This window comes from Salvelinus fontinalis, chromosome 8 (genome assembly GCF_029448725.1).
Source record: "Salvelinus fontinalis isolate EN_2023a chromosome 8, ASM2944872v1, whole genome shotgun sequence".
In the NCBI taxonomy this organism is placed as follows: domain Eukaryota; kingdom Metazoa; phylum Chordata; class Actinopteri; order Salmoniformes; family Salmonidae; genus Salvelinus; species Salvelinus fontinalis.
Window position 1 is genome coordinate 46548308 of NC_074672.1, and position 21467 is coordinate 46569774.

Consider the following 21467-nt stretch of genomic DNA (forward strand, 5'->3'; position numbering starts at 1 on the left):
GCTTTTCATAGACTACAGCTCAGCGTTGAACACCATAGTCCCCTCCAAGGTCATCACCAAGCTGTGGACACTGGGACTGAACATCTCCCTCTGCAACTGGATCCTGTACTTCCTGACGGGCCAGCCTCAGGTGGTGAGGGTAGGCAACAACACCTCCACGTGCTGACCCTTAACATGGGCCCCCCCCCTTAGTCCACTCCTGTTCACCCATGACTGTGTGACCACACATGACACCAACACCATCATCAAGTTTGCTTACGACATGACGGTTTAATCAGCCTATAGGGAGGAGGTCAGGAACTTAGCAGTGTGGTGACAGGACAACAACCTCTCCCTCAACGTCAGTAATACTAAGGAGCTGATCGTGGACTATAGGAGAAAGAGGGGAGAGCACGCTCCCATCCATATCGACAGGGCTGATGTAGATCAGGTAGAGTTTCTTGGCGTCAAGTTTATTGGCGTCAAGTTTCTTGGCGTCAACATCACTAAGGACCTAACATGGTCCACACACACCTGCACAGTCGTGAAGAGTGCATGGCAGCTCCTTTACCCCCCGCAGGACGCTGAAAAGATTTGGCATGGGCCCTCGGATCATCAAAAAGTTCTACAGTTGCACCATCGAGAGCATCTTGACTTGCTGCATCAACGCGTTGTATGGCAAATGCACCGCCCGTGACCACAACACAACTACAGAGGGTGGTGCGGACAGCCCAGTACATCACTGGGCCCAAGCTCCATGCCATCCAGGACCTCTACATCAGGCGGTGTCAGAGGAAGGCCTGAAAAATTGCCAAATACTCCAGCCCCCCAAGCCATACACTGTTAAATCTGCTACCGTTTGGAAAATGGTACCCGGAGAATCTGTTTTCGGACCAACATGCTTCTACCCTCAAGCCATAAGACTACTAATAGCCAGACTGCTATTTAGTCAATTAATGGTACCAGAACTATTTTGCACTGACGAGCGGTGAAATACTTCAAAATAATGTCAAGTGAACGATGGTTTACAGGAGGTGCGTTAATGTTACAGACCAGGATATAGATACTGGATATAGTCGCCTGTCTGTTTGTCTGTCAGTTAAATAATCTCCACCCGCTTTCAATATACAGTACTTCGTATCCCTCATTCACTCAAGTGTGTCCATTATTTTGTCAGTTTCCTGTTTATCACGATACCTAACTGTTAATACGTATTAGCACACTTTACTTATACCCCTCAGCATTGAGTCAAAATATGCTTAATTTCTGTTGCAACACATAAAAAGTATATCTGAGTTTTTTTGTCTGTTGTAATATAATCTGGGAACCTGTGGACAAAACATGGAACTGTTTAGCAAACACAGAAATATATAAACCCAATCCCTGTCTGCTGTACTGTCCTCTACCTCAGTCCGTCGTTTCTCTGAGCTGCGACAGCGGTTGGTGGCTCCGAAACAGAAACAGGAAGTGCAGCCTTTAGGGTTGGTGGGGTCAAGGTGGAAGGTGCCCACTCTGCATTGGTCACAACGACCACCCTGGACATTCTCCTGTCGGGGGAAAAAGGAGGTGGAAGACATCTTGTCGTCAATTATGTTCTTGAGAGGTTGAAACATTGTCTGTCTAGTGCAGGGATACTCGACTACTACTGGTTGAAACATTGTCCGTCTAGGGGCAGGGATACTCAACTACTACTGGTTGAAACATTGTCCGTCTAGGGGCAGGGATACTCAACTACTACTGGTTGAAACATTGTCCGTCTAGGGGCAGGGATACTCGACTACTACTGGTTGAAACATTGTCCGTCTAGGGGCAGGGATACTCAACTACTACTGGTTGAAACATTGTCCGTCTAGGGGCAGGGATACTCGACTACTACTGGTTGAAACATTGTCCGTCTAGAAGCAGGGATACTCGACTACTACTGGTTGAAACATTGTCCGTCTAGTGCAGGGATACTCGACTACTACTGGTTGAAACATTGTCCGTCTAGGGGCAGGGATACTCAACTTCCTTCTGGTTGAAACATTGTCCGTCTAGGGGCAGGGATACTCGACTACTACTGGTTGAAACATTGTCTGTCTAGGGGCAGGGATACTCGACTACTACTGGTTGAAATATTGTCTGTCTAGGGGCAGGGATACTCGACTACTACTGGTTGAAACATTGTCTGTCTAGGGGCAGGGATACTCAACTACTACTGGTTGAAACATTGTCCGTCTAGGGGCAGGGATACTCAACTACTACTGGTTGAAACATTGTCTGTCTAGGGGCAGGGATACTCAACTACTACTGGTTGAAACATTGTCCGTCTAGGGGCAGGGATACTCGACTACTACTGGTTGAAACATTGTCCGTCTAGGGGCAGGGATACTCAACTACTACTGGTTGAAACATTGTCCGTCTAGTGCAGGGATACTCAACTACTACTGGTTGAAACATTGTCTGTCTAGTGCAGGGATACTCGACTACTACTGGTTGAAACATTGTCCGTCTAGGGGCAGGGATACTCGACTACTACTGGTTGAAACAATGTCCGTCTAGGGGCAGGGATACTCGACTACTACTGGTTGAAACAATGTCCGTCTAGGGGCAGGGATACTCGACTACTACTGGTTGAAACATTGTCCGTCTAGGGGCAGGGATACTCAACTACTACTGGTTGAAACATTGTCCGTCTAGGGGCAGGGATACTCAACTACTACTGGTTGAAACATTGTCTGTCTAGGGGCAGGGATACTCAACAACTACTGGTTGAAACATTGTCCGTCTAGGGGCAGGGATACTCAACTACTACTGGTTGAAACATTGTCCGTCTAGGGGCAGGGATACTCAACAACTACTGGTTGAAACATTGTCTGTCTAGTGCAGGGATACTCAACTACTACTGGTTGAAACATTGTCTGTCTAGTGCAGGGATACTCGACTACTACTGGTTGAAACATTGTCCGTCTAGTGCAGGGATACTCGACTAGTACTGGTTGAAACATTGTCCGTCTAGGGGCAGGGATACTCGACTACTACTGGTTGAACCATTGTCCGTCTAGTGCAGGGATACTCAACTACTACTGGTTGAAACATTGTCTGTCTAGTGCAGGGATACTCAACTACTACTGGTTGAAACATTGTCTGTCTAGTGCAGGGATACTCAACTACTACTGGTTGAAACATTGTCTGTCTAGTGCAGGGATACTCGACTACTACTGGTTGAAACATTGTCCGTCTAGGGGCAGGGATACTCGACTACTACTGGTTGAAATATTGTCCGTCTAGGGGCAGGGATACTCGACTACTACTGGTTGAAACATTGTCCGTCTAGTGGCAGGGATACTCGACTACTACTGGTTGAAACATTGTCTGTCTAGTGCAGGGATTCTCGACTACTACTGGTTGAAACATTGTCCGTCTAGGGGCAGGGATACTCGTCTACTACTGGTTGAAACATTGTCCGTCTAGTGCAGGGATACTCGACTACTACTGGTTGAAACATTGTCCGTCTAGTGCAGGGATACTCGACTACTACTGGTTGAAACATTGTCCTTCTAGGGGCAGGGATACTCAACTACTACTGGTTGAAACATTGTCCGTCTAGGGGCAGGGATACTCGACTACTACTGGTTGAAACATTGTCCGTCTAGGGGCAGGGATACTCGACTACTACTGGTTGAAACATTGTCCGTCTAGTGCAGGGATACTCATCTACTACTGGTTGAAACATTGTCCGTCTAGGGGCAGGGATACTCGACTGCTACTGGTTGAAACATTGTCCGTCTAGGGGCAGGGATACTCAACTGCTACTGGTTGAAACATTGTCCGTCTAGGGGCAGGGATACTCAACTGCTACTGGTTGAAACATTGTCCGTCTAGGGGCAGGGATACTCAACTGCTACTGGTTGAAACATTGTCCGTCTAGTGCAGGGATACTCGACTACTACTGGTTGAAACATTGTCCGTCTAGTGCAGGGATACTCGACTGCTACTGGTTGAAACATTGTCCGTCTAGTGCAGGGATACTCGACTACTACTGGTTGAAACATTGTCCGTCTAGTGCAGGGATACTCAACTGCTACTGGTTGAAACATTGTCCGTCTAGTGCAGGGATACTCGACTGCTACTGGTTGAAACATTGTCCGTCTAGTGCAGGGATACTCAACTGCTACTGGTTGAAACATTGTCCGTCTAGTGCAGGGATACTCGACTACTACTGGTTGAAACATTGTCCGTCTAGTGCAGGGATACTCAACTGCTACTGGTTGAAACATTGTCCGTCTAGTGCAGGGATACTCGACTGCTACTGGTTGAAACATTGTCCGTCTAGGGGCAGGGATACTCGACTACTACTGGTTGAAACATTGTCCGTCTAGTGCAGGGATACTCAACTGCTACTGGTTGAAACATTGTCCGTCTAGTGCAGGGATACTCGACTGCTACTGGTTGAAACATTGTCCGTCTAGTGGCAGGGATACTCGACTACTACTGGTTGAAACATTGTCCGTCTAGTGCAGGGATACTCGACTGCTACTGGTTGAAACATTGTCCGTCTAGTGCAGGGATACTCGACTGCTATCTGAGAAGGCTTGGTCACACACATTTCCTAGGTGGTCAAAGGTTCGGATGGATATTGTAATTTATCGGCTTAGTAAAAAACAAACACCTTGCAATGCGTGTAACCCCAAACTGACTGTTACAACTGTTCACACCCCTCTTTGTTGGCTGAGAAAACATTTAGCTATTTAGGAGCTCAGTTTCTGCAATTCTACACATTTTGACATGGGACGGAGAGAAAAGGTTGCAGTTTTCCAATTCTACAAATTTTGACATGTCTTATGTGCGTTCATGTGATACCTGAGCAGTGTTGACGGTAATGCATTACAAAAAATATCCCTCTAGAGTAATATATTACTTTTATGAGTAACGGAGTTATATAACGAGTTTCTGTGTTTAAATACTGAAATATTATTACGGTTGCTTATTCAAGTAAACGCGTCCGTTCCTTTCAGAATCATATCTCTACCTGTGTGTTATATTTACTATTTTAAAGCCTTGTCTCCTGCTAACAGAATTCTGTCTGTAGCTGCCTAGGGCTGTGTTTCTGAACCGCCTGTTCCTGTTCTCTTGTGTCTATTTATTTTACCCTCCATTCACGTTTATGACTGTCAATCGTAAATGATTCACCTTTTTCTTCAAGTTTTACTGGTAAAACGTCCATTAAAGCATCTCCATGCCAACCGTCTGATCTCTGTTTCATTGAAATCTGCATTTAAATCTTTTGGAATTAGGCTATGTAGTCTACAGTGTTGTTGGGAATGATGTAGTTTACAGTGTCGTTGGGGATGATGTAGTTTACAGTGTCGTTGGGAATGATGTAGTTTACAGTGTCGTTGGGAATGATGTAGTTTACAGTGTCGTTGGGGATGATGTAGTTTACAGTGTCGTTGGGAATGATGTAGTTTACAGTGTCGTTGGGAATGATGTAGTCTACAGTGTTGTTGGGAATGATGTAGTTTACAGTGTCGTTGGGGATGATGTAGTTTACAGTGTCGTTGGGAATGATGTAGTTTACAGTGTCGTTGGGAATGATGTAGTTTACAGTGTCGTTGGGAATGATGTAGTTTACAGTGTCGTTGGGAATGATGTAGTTTACAGTGTTGTTGGTAATGATGTAGTTTACAGTGTCGTTTGGAATGATGTAGTCTACAGTGTTGTTGGGAATGATGTAGTTTACAGTGTCGTTGGGAATGATGTAGTTTACAGTGTCGTTGGGAATGATGTAGTTTACAGTGTTGTTGGGAATGATGTAGTTTACAGTGTTGTTGGGAATGATGTAGTTTTCATTGTGGTAGTTCCTAGAGCGTTGGGCCAGTAACCGAAAGGTTGCTGGATCAAATCCCCGAGCTGACAAGGTAAACATCTGTCGTTCTACCCCCGAGCAAGGCAGTTAACCCACTGTTCCCCCGGGCGCCGAAGACGTGTATGTCGATTAAGGCAGCCCCCCACATCTCTCTGATTCAGAGGGGTTGGGTTAAATGAGGAAGACACATTTCAGTTGAATACATTCAGTTGTACAACTGATTAAGTATCCCCCTTTCTGTTGTACAACTGACTAGGTATCCCCTTTTCTGTTGTACAACTGACTAGGTACCCCCCTTTCTGTTGTACAACTGACTAGGTATCCCCCTTTCTGTTGTACAACTGACTAGGTATCCCCCTTTCTGTTGTACAACTGACTAGGTATCCCCCTTTCTGTTGTACAACTGACTAGGTATCCCCCTTTCTGTTGTACAACTGACTAGGTATCCCCCCTTTCTGTTGTACAACTGACTAGGTATCCCCCCTTTCTGTTGTACAACTGACTAGGTATCCCCCCTTTCTGTTGTATAACTGACTAGGTATCCCCCTTTCTGTTGTACAACTGACTAGGTATCCCCCTTTCTGTTGTACAACTGACTAGGTATCCCCCTTTCCCTTTCTGTTGTACAACTGACTAGGTATCCCCCTTTCTGTTGTACAACTGACTAGGTATCCCCCCTTTCCATTTCTGTTGTACAACTGACTAGGTATCCCCCTTTCTGTTGTATAACTGACTAGGTATCCCCCCTTTCCCTTTCTGTTGTACAACTGACTAGGTATCCCCCTTTCTGTTGTACAACTGACTAGGTATCCCCCTTTCTGTTGTACAACTGACTAGGTATCCCCCCTTTCTGTTGTACAACTGACTAGGTATCCCCCATTCTGTTGTACAACTGACTAGGTATCCCCCTTTCTGTTGTACAACTGACTAGGTATCCCCCCTTTCTGTTGTACAACTGACTAGGTATCCCCCTTTCTGTTGTACAACTGACTAGGTATCCCCCCTTTCCCTTTCTGTTGTACAACTGACTAGGTATCCCCCTTTCTGTTGTACAACTGACTAGGTATCCCCCTTTCTGTTGTATAACTGACTAGGTATCCCCCCTTTCCCTTTCTGTTGTACAACTGACTAGGTATCCCCCTTTCTGTTGTACAACTGACTAGGTATCCCCCTTTCTGTTGTACAACTGACTAGGTATCCCCCCTTTCTGTTGTACAACTGACTAGGTACCCCCCTTTCTGTTGTACAACTGACTAGGTATCCCCCCTTTCTGTTATACAACTGACTAGGTATCCCCCTTTCTGTTGTACAACTGACTAGGTATCCCCCCTTTCCCTTTCTGTTGTACAACTGACTAGGTACCCCCCTTTCTGTTGTACAACTGACTAGGTATCCCCCCTTTCTGTTATACAACTGACTAGGTATCCCCCTTTCTGTTGTACAACTGACTAGGTATCCCCCCTTTCCCTTTCTGTTATACAACTGACTAGGTATCCCCCTTTCTGTTGTACAACTGACTAGGTACCCCCCTTTCTGTTGTATAACTGACTAGGTATCCCCCCTTTCTGTTATACAACTGACTAGGTATCCCCCCTTTCTGTTATACAACTGACTAGGTATCCCCCTTTCTGTTGTACAACTGACTAGGTATCCCCCTTTCTGTTGTACGACTGACTAGGTTTCCCCCTTTCCCTTTCTGTTGTACAACTGACTAGGTATCCCCCTTTCTGTTGTACAACTGACTAGGTATCCCCCTTTCTGTTATACAACTGACTAGGTATCCCCCCTTTCTGTTGTACAACTGACTAGGTATCCCCCCTTTCCCCCTTTATATCTGCCTTTAATGACCATCCAAAATAGGATAACTTTACCAACCTGTCAAGTCTACCAAGACTGATAAATAAGGAAGACTGTGTGTGTTCTCACCTTGCAGAGGCAGCGCCCCGCGGAGGAGTCACACACATCCTCCTCTGCTCCCGCGTCGTTGCAGTCACATGGTCTACAGTGGGGGTAACCGTAGAAACCAGGGCTGCAGCGATCGCACTGACGACCGACGATGTTGTTCTTGCATCTGGCGAATGATCACAAACAAACGAACTAACAAACAGTGTTGTTTTCAGCGGTCAGATAATATCACAGTCCATGTTGTGTTGTTATCAGCGGTCAGATAATATCACAGTCCATGTTGTGTTGTTTTCAGCGGTCAGATAATATCACAGTCCATGTTGTGTTGTTGTCAGCGGTCAGATAATATCACAGTCCATGTTGTGTTGTTATCAGCGGTCAGATAATATCACAGTCCATGTTGTGGTGTTATCAGCGGTCAGATAATATCACAGTCCATGTTGTGGTGTTGTCAGCGGTCAGATAATATCACAGTCCATGTTGTGTTGTTTTCAGCGGTCAGATAATATCACAGTCCGTGTTGTGGTGTTTTCAGCAGTCAGATAATATCACAGTCTGTGTTGTTTTCAGCGGTCAGATAATATCACAGTCCATGTTGTGTTGTTTTCAGCAGTCAGATAATATCACAGTCTGTGTTGTTTTCAGCGGTCAGATAATATCACAGTCCATGTTGTGGTGTTGTCAGCGGTCAGATAATATCACAGTCCATGTTGTGTTGTTATCAGCGGTCAGATAATATCACAGTCCATGTTGTGTTGTTTTTCAGCGGTCAGATAATATCACAGTCCATGTTGTGTTGTTTTTCAGCGGTCAGATAATATCACAGTCCGTGTTGTTGTCAGCGGTCAGATAATATCACAGTCCATGTTGTGTTGTTTTCAGCGGTCAGATAATATCCCCATCCGTGTTGTGTTGTTTTTCAGCGGTCAGATAATATCACAGTCCATGTTGTGTTGTTTTCAGCGGTCAGATAATATCACAGTCCGTGTTGTTTTCAGCGGTCAGATAATATCACAGTCCGTGTTGTTTTCAGCGGTCAGATAATATCACAGTCCGTGTTGTTGGGTTTTCAGCGGTCAGATAATATCACAGTCCATGTTGTGGTGTTGTCAGCGGTCAGATAATATCACAGTCCATGTTGTGGTGTTGTCAGCGGTCAGATAATATCACAGTCCATGTTGTGTTGTTGTCAGCGGTCAGATAATATCACAGTCCATGTTGTGGTGTTGTCAGCGGTCAGATAATATCACAGTCCATGTTGTTATTATGAACTATCATTCATTGATGTCAGCATTTTGCCAGCAAATGTGGTCTCATATTCAATCGACATTTTTTTTAACGATGCATCTCTAGAAGGCAAAGTGTTTTCCAATTAAAATAATCCCGCTACACGTTTGGCTGTGTTGCTCTGTACGTGCATCTGTCTCAGCGCGTGTATCAGTGTCAGGTGTCAGTAGTCCAGACAGCAGGCTGATATAAGGCCTATAGGTACTGAGAGCTGATAGCAGCTTAACAGACATGTCTTGTCAGGACAGAGAGGAAAGATTCCTGCTGGCATTTGGGAATGGAGCCGAGGAATGTGACACACTGCTGCAGAATGTCTTTATGTCTCGATGCTCACAGTGGATTGGAGGGGAGGGGAGGGGAGAGGAGAGAGGAAAGGGGAGGGGAGGGGGAGAGGAGGAAGGGAGGGGAAAGGGGATGGGAGAGAGGAGAGGAGGGGAAAGGGGAGGGGAGGTGGAGAGGAGGAGAGGAGGGTAAAGGGGATGGGAGGATGGAGAGGAGGAGAGGAGGGAAGGGGAGAGGAGAGAGGAAAGGGGAGGGGAGGAAGGGAGGGGAAAGGGGATGGGAGAGGAGGGGAAAGGGGAGGGGAGGGGAGGGGGAGAGGAAAGAGGAGGGGGGAGGGGAGAGAGAGGAGGAGGGAAGGGGAGGAGAGGAGGGGAAAGGGGAGGGGAGAGAGGGAAGGGGGAGAGGAGGAGGGGAGAGAGGGAAGGGGGAGAGGAGGAGGGGAGGGGAGGAGAGCGGGGAGGGGGGAGGGGAGAGGAGGAGAGTGAAAGCAGAGGGAGATATATGGGAGGGGAGGAGAGGAGGAGAGCAAGAACAGAGAAGAAGAGGGGGAGAGGAGAGGGTACGAGGTGGCTCATCTATCTACTGATTACCTATCCTAAGGTATCCTGTCCTGACCATATCTATACAACTTCAATGAAAAGATTCAAGAAAAGTTGCATCTCACTAGTTTTGGCCATAAACTATTCATTATCTGATTCCTGGCCATAAACTATTCATTATCTGACTGCTGACCATAAACTATTCATTATCTGACTGCTAACCATAAACTATCCATTATCTGACTGCTGGCCATAAACTATTCATTATCTGATTCCTGGCCATAAACTATTCATTATCTGACTGCTAACCATAAACTATTCATTATCTGACTGCTAACCATAAACTATTCATTATCTGATTGCTAGCCATAAACTATTCATTATCTGATTGCTGGCCATAAACTATTCATTATCTGATTGCTGGCCATAAACTATTCATTATCTGATTCCTGGCCATAAACTATTCATTATCTGACTGCTAACCATAAACTATTCATTATCTGATTGCTGGCCATAAACTATTCATTATCTGATTGCTGGCCATAAACTATTCATTATCTGATTCCTGGCCATAAACTATTCATTATCTGACTGCTGGCCATAAACTATTCATTATCTGACTGCTAGCCATAAACTATTCATTATCTGATTGCTGGCCATAAACTATTCATTATCTGACTGCTAACCATAAACTATTCATTATCTGATTGCTGGCAATAAACTATTCATTATCTGACTGCTAACCATAAACTATTCATTATCTGACTGCTGGCCATAAACTATTCATTATCTGACTGCTGGCCGTAAACTATTCATTATCTGATTGCTAACCATAAACTATTCATTATCTGATTGCTGGCCATAAACTATTCATTATCTGATTGCTGACCATAAACTATTCATTATCTGACTGCTGACCATAAACTATTCATTATCTGACTGCTGGCCGTAAACTATTCATTATCTGACTGCTGACCATAAACTATTCATTATCTGACTGCTAACCATAAACTATTCATTATCTGACTGCTAACCATAAACTATTCATTATCTGATTGCTGGCCATAAACTATTCATTATCTGACTGCTAACCATAAACTATTCATTATCTGACTGCTAACCATAAACTATTCATTATCTGATTGCTGGCCATAAACTATTCATTATCTGATTGCTGGCCATAAACTATTCATTATCTGATTCCTGGCCATAAACTATTCATTATCTGACTGCTAACCATAAACTATTCATTATCTGACTGCTGGCCATAAACTATTCATTATCTGACTGCTAGCCATAAACTATTCATTATCTGATTGCTGGCCATAAACTATTCATTATCTGACTGCTAACCATAAACTATTTATTATCTGATTGCTGGCCATAAACTATTCATTATCTGACTGCTAACCATAAACTATTCATTATCTGACTGCTGGCCATAAACTATTCATTATCTGACTGCTGGCCGTAAACTATTCATTATCTGATTGCTAACCATAAACTATTCATTATCTGATTGCTGACCATAAACTATTCATTATCTGACTGCTGACCATAAACTATTCATTATCTGACTGCTGGCCGTAAACTATTTATTTTCTGACTGCTGACCATAAACTATTCATTATCTGACTGCTAACCATAAACTATTCATTATCTGATTGCTGGCCATAAACTATTCATTATCTGATTGCTAACCATAAACTATTCATTATCTGATTGCTAACCATAAACTATTCATTATCTGACTGCTGGCCGTCTTTTCATTGAAGCTTGATAACTCCTAGGTTATAGCCCTCAAAGACAACATTTCCTTTAAGATATGAGCATACAGACTATATGAATGTTATTCCCTGTCTATAGCCTACCACTTTATCTCTGTGTGACCTCAAACTATAACCTCAAATTGTAACCTCAAACTGTTCCTCAAACTGTGTAACCTCAAACTGTTCGTCAAACTGTGTGACCTCAAACGATGTAACCAAACTGTAACCTCAAACTGTGTAACCTCAAACTGTGTAACCTCAAACTGTGTAACCTCAAACTGTGTAACCTCAAACTGTGTAACCTCAAACTGTGTAACCTTAAACTGTGTAACCTCAAACTGTTCCTCAAACTGTTCCTCAAACTGTTCCTCAAACTGTGTAACCTCAAACTGTGTAACCTCAAACTATAACCTCAAACTATAACCTCAAACTGTTCCTCAAACTGTGTAATCTCAATTTGTTCCTCAAACTGTGTAACCTCAAACTGTTCCTCAAACTGTTCCTCAAACTGTGTAACCTCAAACTGTGTAACCTCAAACTGTGTAACCTCAAACTGTGTAACCTCAAACTGTGTAACCTCAAACTGTGTAACCTCAAACTGTTCCTCAAACTGTGTAACCTCAAACTGTGTAACCTCAAACTATAACCTCAAACTGTTCCTCAAACTGTGTAACCTCAAACTGTGTAATCTCAAACGGTGTAACCAAACTGTAACCTCAAACTGTTCCTCAAACCACAACCTTTAACGGTGTAACCAAACTGTTCCTCAAACTGTTCCTCAAACCACAACCTTTAACGGTGTAACCAAACTGTTCCTCAAACTGTTCCTCAAACTGTTCCTCAAACTGTGTAACCTCAAACTGTTCCTCAAACTGTGTAATCTCAAACGATGTAACCAAACTGTTCCTCAAACTGTGTAACCAAACTGTAACCTCAAACGGTGTAACCAAACTGTTCCTCAAACTGTTCCACAAACTGTAACCTCAGACTGTGTAACCAAACTGTAACCTCAAACTGTTCCACAAACTGTAACCTCAAATTGTTCCACAAACTGTAACCTCAGACTGTGTAACCAAACTGTAACCTCAAACGGTGTAACCTCAAACTGTTCCTCAAACTGTTCCACAAACTGTAACCTCAGACTGTGTAACCAAACTGTAACCTCAAACGGTGTAACCTCAAACTGTTCCTCAAACTGTTCCTCAAACCACAACCTTTAACGGTGTAATCTCCATTCTACCTGTATCTCTTGACCAGCAACATTCTGAAGTCACAGTTTGCGCTCTCTACAAGTGGCCTAGTTTGTCACCTTCCACATCACATTGGCATTTCAGAGCACAACACAATACCAACCCGGTCCAGCCACTACTATCTATATCCCTGGCAGAATAACGAGCGGACATAAATGACGGTTCTTTATCTGCAGGTCTAATTTTAGAGCTGGCCTTGAAGGCAAAGACTCACCATTTGGCAAGTGGAGTTGAGTAAATATGACAGAAGTCAGAGAATGTCTCAGAAAAACCTCCGATGAGTACAGAGAAATAAACTTCCTTTTTTGGTGTTTTTAGGAAAGTACCGCGGTTGAACCATGCTTGTGTGAGACCCGGAGGACCGGAGGACTTCTGTTATATACCCCCAAAAAAGCGAATATCTAGGCTTTTACTCAGCAGGGCCCTAACACTAGTCTTATGAAGCACATACGACTCCATTGTCAAACCCAGAGTGGTCTTTACCTGTATTGAATATCCTACACAACATCAGAACATTAGCCTTTTAGCTCAGTCGGGGCTAACCCAGTCTCGTACCTGCACTGTCCGCTGTCGGTGTCACAGCTGACGTCGAGGGCAGTGACTCCAGGACGGGAGCAGTTGCAGACCTCACAGCCGACCAGAGGATGACAGCCGAACGTCCGGGGCTCACACTGGATACACTCTGGGAGCAGGGTCCTCGGTGGGCAGATACAGTCTCCAGTCACCGGCTCACACAGCCGTGTACCACACTGACACGCTGCGGGAGTAGAGGAGAGATTACATTCAATCATACCTGTAAACACACACAATACCACAGATATGTACACTGACATGTCATACACATTAGACTCACACACTGAGAAGTGAGGAAGACTCAGACAGTATAGTACACAAAGACAGTATAGTACACACAGACAGTACACATAGACAGTATAGTACACAAAGACAGTATAGTACACACAGACAATACCCACAGACAGTATAGTACACACAGACAGTACACATGGACAGTATAGTACACAAAGACAGTATAGTACACACAGACAATACACACAGACAGTATAGTACACACAGACAATACACACAGACAGTATAGTACACACAGACAGTACACATATACAGTATAGTACACACAGACAATACACACAGACAGTATAGTACACACAGACAGTACACATAGACAGTACACACAGACAGTATAGTACACACAGACAGTACACATAGACAGTATAGTACACAAAGACAGTATAGTACACACAGACAATACACACAGACAGTATAGTACACACAGACAGTATAGTACACATAGACAGTATAGTACACACAGACAATACACACAGACAGTATAGTACACACAGACAATACACACAGACAGTATAGTACACACAGACAGTACACATAGACAGTACACACAGACAGTATAGTACACACAGACAGTACACATAGACAGTACAGTACACAAAGACAGTATAGTACACACAGACAATACACACAGACAGTATAGTACACACAGACAGTACACATATACAGTATAGTACACACAGACAATACACACAGACAGTATAGTACACACAGACAGTACACATAGACAGTACACACAGACAGTATAGTACACACAGACAGTACACATAGACAGTATAGTACACAAAGACAGTATAGTACACACAGACAATACACACAGACAGTATAGTACACACAGACAGTATAGTACACATAGACAGTATAGTACACACAGACAATACACACAGACAGTATAGTACACACAGACAGTACACATAGACAGTACACATAGACAGTATAGTACACACAGACAGTACACATAGACAGTACAGTACACAAAGACAGTATAGTACACACAGACAATACACACAGACAGTATAGTACACACAGACAGTATAGTACACACAGACAGTACACATAGACTGTACAGTACACACACACACACACACACACACACACACACACACACACACACACACACACACACACACACACACACACACACACACACACACACAAACTTAAACCGACACACCCAGGCTCCTCCCTTGTCCCAGTCTCCTCCCTTATCCCAGGCTCCTCTTGTATCCCAGGCTCCTCTTGTATCCTAGTCTCCTCCCTTATCCCAGTCTCCTCCCTTATCCCAGGCTCCTCCCTTATCCTAGTCTCCTCCCTTATCCCAGTCTCCTCCCTTATCCCAGTCTCCTCCCTTATCCCAGTCTCCTCCCTTATCCCAGTCTCCTCTCTTATCCCAGGCTCCTCCCTTATCCCAGTCTCCTCCCTTATCCCAATCTCCTCCCTTATCCCAGGCTCCTCCCTTATCCCAGTCTCCTCCCTTATCCCAGGCTCCTCCCTTATCCCAGGCTCCTCCTGTATCCCAGTCTCCTCCCTTATCCCAGTCTCCTACCTTATCCCAGGCTCCTCCTGTATCCCAGTCTCCTCCCTTATCCCAGTCTCCTCCCTTATCCCAGTCTCCTCCCTTATCCCAGGCTCCTCCTGTATCCCAGTCTCCTCCCTTATCCCAGTCTCCTCCCTTATCCCAGGCTCCTCCTGTATCCCAGTCTCCTCCCTTATCCCAGTCTCCTCCCTTATCCCAGTCTCCTCCCTTATCCCAGGCTCCTCCTGTATCCCAGTCTCCTCCCTTATCCCAGTCTCCTCCCCTATCCCAGGCTCCTCCTGTATCCCAGTCTCCTCCCTTATCCCAGTTTCCTCCCTTATCCCAGTATCCTCCCTTATCCCAGTCTCCTCAGTCTCCTCCCTTATCCCAGTCTCCTCCCTTATCCCAGTCTCCTCCATTATCCCAGTCTCCTCCCTTATCCCAGTCTCCTCCCTTATCCCAGTCTCCCCCCTTATCCCAGGCTCCTCCTGTATCCCAGTCTTCTCCCTTATCCCATACTCCTCCCTTATCCCAGTCTCCTCCCTTATCCCAGTCTCCTCCCTTATCCCCGGTTCCTCAGTCTCGCCCTTATCCGAGTCTCCTCCCTTATCCCAGTCTCCTCCCCTATCCCAGGCTCCTCCTGTATCCCAGTCTCCTCCCTTATCCCAGTCTCCTCCCTTATCCCAGTCTCCTCCCTTATCCCAGTCTCCTCCCTTACCCCAGTCTCCTCCCTCATCCCAGCCTCCTCCCTCATCCCAGTCTCCTCCCAATCTCAGCCAGGCCTTGTATTGTAGTGACTCACGTTTACAGTTGGGGAATCCCCAGTAGCCCGTGGCACACTGTGAGCAGTCCCTGCCGATGACGTTAGGTCTACACTGGCACTGCCCACCGAAGGGTTCACAGGTATCGCTGTCCGCACCCACCTCATGGCACCCGCAGGGCATGGCACCGTTGTTGAAGAACGCAGAGAGAGAGATGGCTGAACTACGACAGAATGGAGAGGCTGTGGCAGGACTGGAGAGAGGGAGGGGGGGTGGAGAGAGAGCAGGGAGAGAGAGAGGAGAGGTATTCACATTTGAGCTAGTTAGTCTCTAGTTAGTGTAGTTAGTCTCTAGTTAGTCTCTACTTAGTCTCTAGTTAGTTTAGTTAGTCTCTAGTTAGTCTCTATTTAGTCTCTATTTAGTCTCTATTTAGTCTCTAGTTAGTCTCTAGTTACTCTATAGTTACTCTATAGTTAGTGTAGTTAGTCTCTAGTTAGTCTCTAGTTAGTCTCTAGTTAGTCTCTAGTTAGTCTCTAGTTAGTGTGGTTTGTCTGTAGTTAGTCTGTAGTTAGTGTAGTTAGTCTGTAGTAAGTTTGTAGTTAGTTATGTCTACAGGTCTTTCGTTTGTGTAGTTTGTCTCTAGTTCGTCTGTAGTTAGTCTGTAGTTAGACTCTTTTTGGTCTCTAGTTAGTGTAGTTAGTCTCTAGTTAGTCTGTAGTTCATCTGTAGTTAGTCTCTAGTTAGTGTAGTTAGTCTGTAGTTAGTTTCTAGTTAGTCTGTAGTTAGTCTCTAGTTAGTGTAGTTAGTCTATAGTTAGTCTGTAGTTAGTCTGTAGTTAGTCTTTAATTAGTCTGTAGTTAGTCTCTATTTAGTCTCTAGTTAGTGTAGTTAGTCTGTAGTTAGTCTGTAGTTAGTCTGTAGTTAGTCTCTAGTTAGTCTTTAGTTAGTGTAGTTCGCTTCTAGTTTGTCCGTAATTAGTATGTAGTCTCTAGTTAGTGTAGTTAGTCTGTAGTTAGTCAGTAGCTAGTCTCTAGTTAGGCTGTAGCTAGTCTGTAGTTAGTCCTTAATTAGTCTGTAGTTAGTGTAGTTAGTCTCTATTTAGTCTCTATTTAGTCTCTAGTTAGTGTAGTTAGTCTGTAGTTAGTCTGTAGTTAGTCTCTAGTTAGTGTTGTTAGTCTGTAGTTAGTCTTTAGTTTGTGTAGTTTGTATCTAGTTAGTCTGTAGTTAGTCTGTAGTTAGACTCTTTTTGGTCTCTAGTTAGTGTAGTTCGTTTCTAGTTAGTTTGTAGTTCGTCAGTAGTTAGTCTCTAGTTAGTGTAGTTAGTCTGTAGTTAGTCTTTAATTAGTCTGTAGTTAGTCTCTAGTTAGGGTAGTTAGTCTGTAGTTAGTCTGTAGTTAGTGTGTAGTTAGTCTCTAGTTAGTGTAGTTTGTCTCTAGTATTTTGTTAGTCTGTAGTTAGTCTGTAGTTAGTGTAGTTAGTGTAGTTAGTCTGTAGTTAGTTTGTAGTTAGTCTGTAGTTAGTCTCTTTTTAGTCTCCAGTTAGTGTAGTTAGTCTCTATTTAGTCTGTAGTTAGTGTAGTTAGTCTCTAGTTAGTCTCTAGTTGGTCTGTAGTTGGGCTGTAGTTGGTCTCTAGTTAGTCTGTAGTTAGTCGCTAGTTAGTCTATAGTTAGTCTGTAGTTAGCCGGTAGCTAGTCTGTAGTTAGTATGTAGTTCATTGGTAGTTAGTCTGTAGTCAGTTGGTAGTTAGTCTCTAGTTAGTGTAGTTAGTCTGTAGTTAGTCTCTAGTTAGTCTGTAGTTGGTCTGTGGTTAGTCTGTGGTTAGTCTCTAGTTAGTCTGTAGTTAGTCACTAGTTAGTCTGTAGTTAATCTGTAGTTAGTCTCTAGTTAGTCTGTAGTTAGTCTGTAGTTAGTCTGTAGTTAGTCTCTAGTTAGTCTCTAGTTGGTCTGTAGTTGGTCTGTAGTTGGTCTCTAGTTAGTCTCTAGTTAGTCTCTAGTTAGTCTCTAGTTAGTCTGTGGTTAGTCTCTAGTTAGTCTGTAGTTAGTCTGTAGTTAGTGTAGTTAGTTTCTAGTTAGTTTGTAGTTAGTTTGTAGTTCGTCAGTAGTTAGTCTCTAGTTAGTGTAGTTAGTCTGTAGTTAGTCTGTAGTTAGTCTGTAGTTAGTCTTTAATTAGTCTGTAGTTAGTCTCTATTTAGTCTCTAGTTGGGTAGTTAGTCTGTAGTTGGTCTGTAGTTAGTCTTTAGTTAGTGTAGTTTGTCTCTAGTATTTTGTTAGTCTGTAGTTAGTGTAGTTAGTGTAGTTAGTCTGTAGTTAGTTTGTAGTTAGTCTGTAGTTAGTCTCTTTTAGTCTCCAGTTAGTGTAGTTAGTCTCTATTTAGTCTGTAGTTAGTGTAGTTAGTCTCTATTTAGTCTCTAGTTGGTCTGTAGTTAGTCGCTAGTTAGTCTATAGTTAGTCTGTAGTTAGTCTGTAGTTAGTCTGTAGTTAGTCTGTAGTTAGTCTCTAGTCAGTCGGTAGTTAGTCTCTAGTTAGTGTAGTTAGTCTGTAGTTAGTCTGTAGTTAGTCTATGCTTAGTCTGTAGTTAGTCTCTAGTTAGTCTGTAGTTAGTCTGTAGTTAGTCTCTAGTTAGTCTGTAGTTAGTCTGTAGTTAGTCTCTAGTTAGTCTCTAGTTAGTCTGTAGTTTGTCTCTTGTGACAGATGATTAGCTGTCCAGCTACTGACCAGGTGAGATTTGGTTCTGGGTGCTGAAATTACACTTGAGCAAGTTTATATTCTCAGCCACAACAAATAATGTAGCTTTTATTACCTTTATTTTGTATTTTTAACATCAATATAGACACAGACATGCTGTACAGTAAACTCACTTGATGTAGAAGCTGTTCTGTCCACAGTTGCTGATGAAGTCATATGATTTGTCCAGAGGCTGTTCAGACAGGTAACTGGAACTGTAGCTGCTCTCTGGCACCACCAGAACATAGTCCTGAGACAGACAGACAGACAGACAGACATGTTGTTAGAACTTCCCAGTCTTTATACACCTCTATCTACACTTGGCAGTGCTCTGTACTGAAATAGGTGTTTAGCTCTGCAAACAGACAACTGAAATGAAATGGACAACAACCATAAACTCTATGGATTCATTTTAATCTTCGCTTGTCTTTCACTTTAAAAAAAAGTTTCTAGACTAACTCACCAGCCAGAGTGTTTTTCCGTCAGGGACCTGGACAGTCAGGAAGATCTCGTTGTCCGTCACGTCCAGAATGATCTGGTTCTCCGAGACCAGAACGCTACGGCAACCGTAACCATGGGGACAGAAGGAGGCGTTGGCATGGCCTGGAGGATGGAGATTACAAAAAGATTACAAAAGGTTGAAATTCAACTGTCAAAAGATTCAAATTCATCTGTCAAAAGTAAAAAATTAAACTGTCAAAAGATTGAAATTCAACTGTCAAAATATTTAAATTTCACTGTCAAAAGATTCAAATTCAACTGTCAAAAGATTGAAATTCAACTGTCAAAAGATTCAAATTCATCTGTCAAAAGTAAAAAAATTTAACTGTCAAAAGATATTTGTGATTTTCTGTCACTTTTCCTGCTTTCTGAATTTTGCTTATTTATGGATTGTGATCAAGTCCTTTAATAATCCTTTAAAACTTCTTTGGGATAGGAGGCGCTATTTTCACTGTGGGAAAAAATTGTGCCCAATTTAAACGGCCTCGTACTCTATTCTAGATCGCACAATATGCATTGTTTCTAAAACAGTTTGAATTATATCTGTGAGTAAAACAGAACTCATTTTGCAGCAAACTTCCTGTCAGGAAGTGAAAAATCTGAAATCGAGGCTCTGTTCCAGGGCCTTCCTATTCATTTGCTTGAAATCTATGGATATACATGCACTTCATACGCCTTCCACTAGATGTCAACAGGCAGTGGGAGGTGGAATGGGGTGTCTAGCTTGATCTGAGGTCGAACAAGAGCTCTTGGAATGACGTGACCCCAAATTTCCTTTGTTCAGCAAGGCGCGGGAAGGAACCCTGGATTGCCTTCTGAAAAGCTTTCGCTATTGACGGCTAATATCTCCGGCTTTGATTTTATTTGATAAATGTGATATCATCGTAAAGTATGTTTTTCAATATAGTTTTATCAGATTATTGAACGTTTATCGGGAGTTTTGGCATTTTCCGTTCTCTGCATTTGGTGAAGATGGACAACTTTGCGCCACTTGGCTAGCTTTGGTTGCTAATTCGACAGGAGAAGAGGACATTCTAAAACCAAACAACGATTTATTCTGGACAAAGGACTCCTTGTACAAGATTCTGATGGAAGCTCAGCTAAAGTAGGAACCATTTATGATGTTATTTCGTATTTCTGTGGAAAATGTTTAGTACTATTTTCCGCCCTCATTGCAGGCGCTGTCTCGCTATAACGTAAGCTGTATGTCGTACTAAAGTTATTTTTAGAATTCTAACACGGCGATTGCATTAAGAACTAGTGTATCTTTCATTTGCTGTCCAACATGTATTTTTTAGTAAAGTTTATGATGAGTTCTTTGGTCAGATTAGGTGAGTGTCAGAAATATATCCGGATAATTTTGTGCAGTTTGGCTACGTATTCATATTGTAAAACCACGATTTGTACCGCTAAATATGCACATTTTCGAACAAAACATATATGTATTGTGTAACACGATGTTATAGGACTGTCATCTGATGAAGTTTGTCAAGGTTAGTGAATCATTTTATATCTTTTGCTGTTTTTTTGCGATCGCTACCTTTGCGGTGAATGAATGCGGTTGTGTGTTTGGCTATTGTGGTAAGCTAATATAATGCTATATTGTGTTTTCGCTGTAAAACACTTAAAAAATCTGAAATATTGGCTGGATTCACAAGATGCCTGTCTTTCATTTGCTGTACACCATGTATTTTTCATAAATGTTTTATGATGAGTATTTAGGTATTTCACGTTGCTCTCTGTAGTTATTCTTGCTGCTTCGGTGCTATTTGTGATTGTAGCTGCAATGATTTATACCTGAAATATGCACATTTTTCAAACAAAACATAGATTTATTCTATAACATGTTATAAGACTGTCATCTGATGAAGTTGTTTCTTGGTTAGTGACTAATTCTATCTCTATTTGGGGGTTTTGTGCAAGCTACCTGTGCTGTGAAAGAAATGTCTGTGCTTTTTTGTATTTGGTGGTGAGCTAACATAAATATATGTGGTGTTTTCGCAGTAAAACATTTAAAAAATCGGACATGTTGGCTGGATTCACAAGATGTTTATCTTTCATTTGCTGTATTGGACTTGTTAATGTGTGAAAGTTAAATATTTAAAAAAAATAGTTTTTGAATTTCACGCGCTGCCTTTTCAGTGGAATGTGTGTGGGGGGGGGGGGGGGGGTTCCGCTAGGTTAACAGTGATAGTATTACTATTGATATAGAGAGATATTCAAGGTGGTGTAATGTGTGTCTTTA

The 21467-nt window shown here is 43.0% G+C and overlaps 1 protein-coding gene across 1 annotated transcript in view; it reads right to left on the bottom strand.

Annotated features, from left to right (window-relative positions):
- LOC129861510 (laminin subunit alpha-5-like) overlaps window positions 1-21467 on the bottom strand; it is a 155113-nt gene that overhangs the window by 76769 nt on the left and 56877 nt on the right. The window contains exons 30-35 of the mRNA XM_055932887.1: window positions 19185-19324; window positions 18856-18971; window positions 16039-16250; window positions 13415-13616; window positions 7754-7898; window positions 1386-1526 (exon numbers count right to left, since the gene is read on the bottom strand). Of these exons, the coding sequence (XP_055788862.1) occupies window positions 1386-1526; window positions 7754-7898; window positions 13415-13616; window positions 16039-16250; window positions 18856-18971; window positions 19185-19324 (956 nt within the window). The remainder of the gene's footprint in view (window positions 1-1385; window positions 1527-7753; window positions 7899-13414; window positions 13617-16038; window positions 16251-18855; window positions 18972-19184; window positions 19325-21467) is intronic.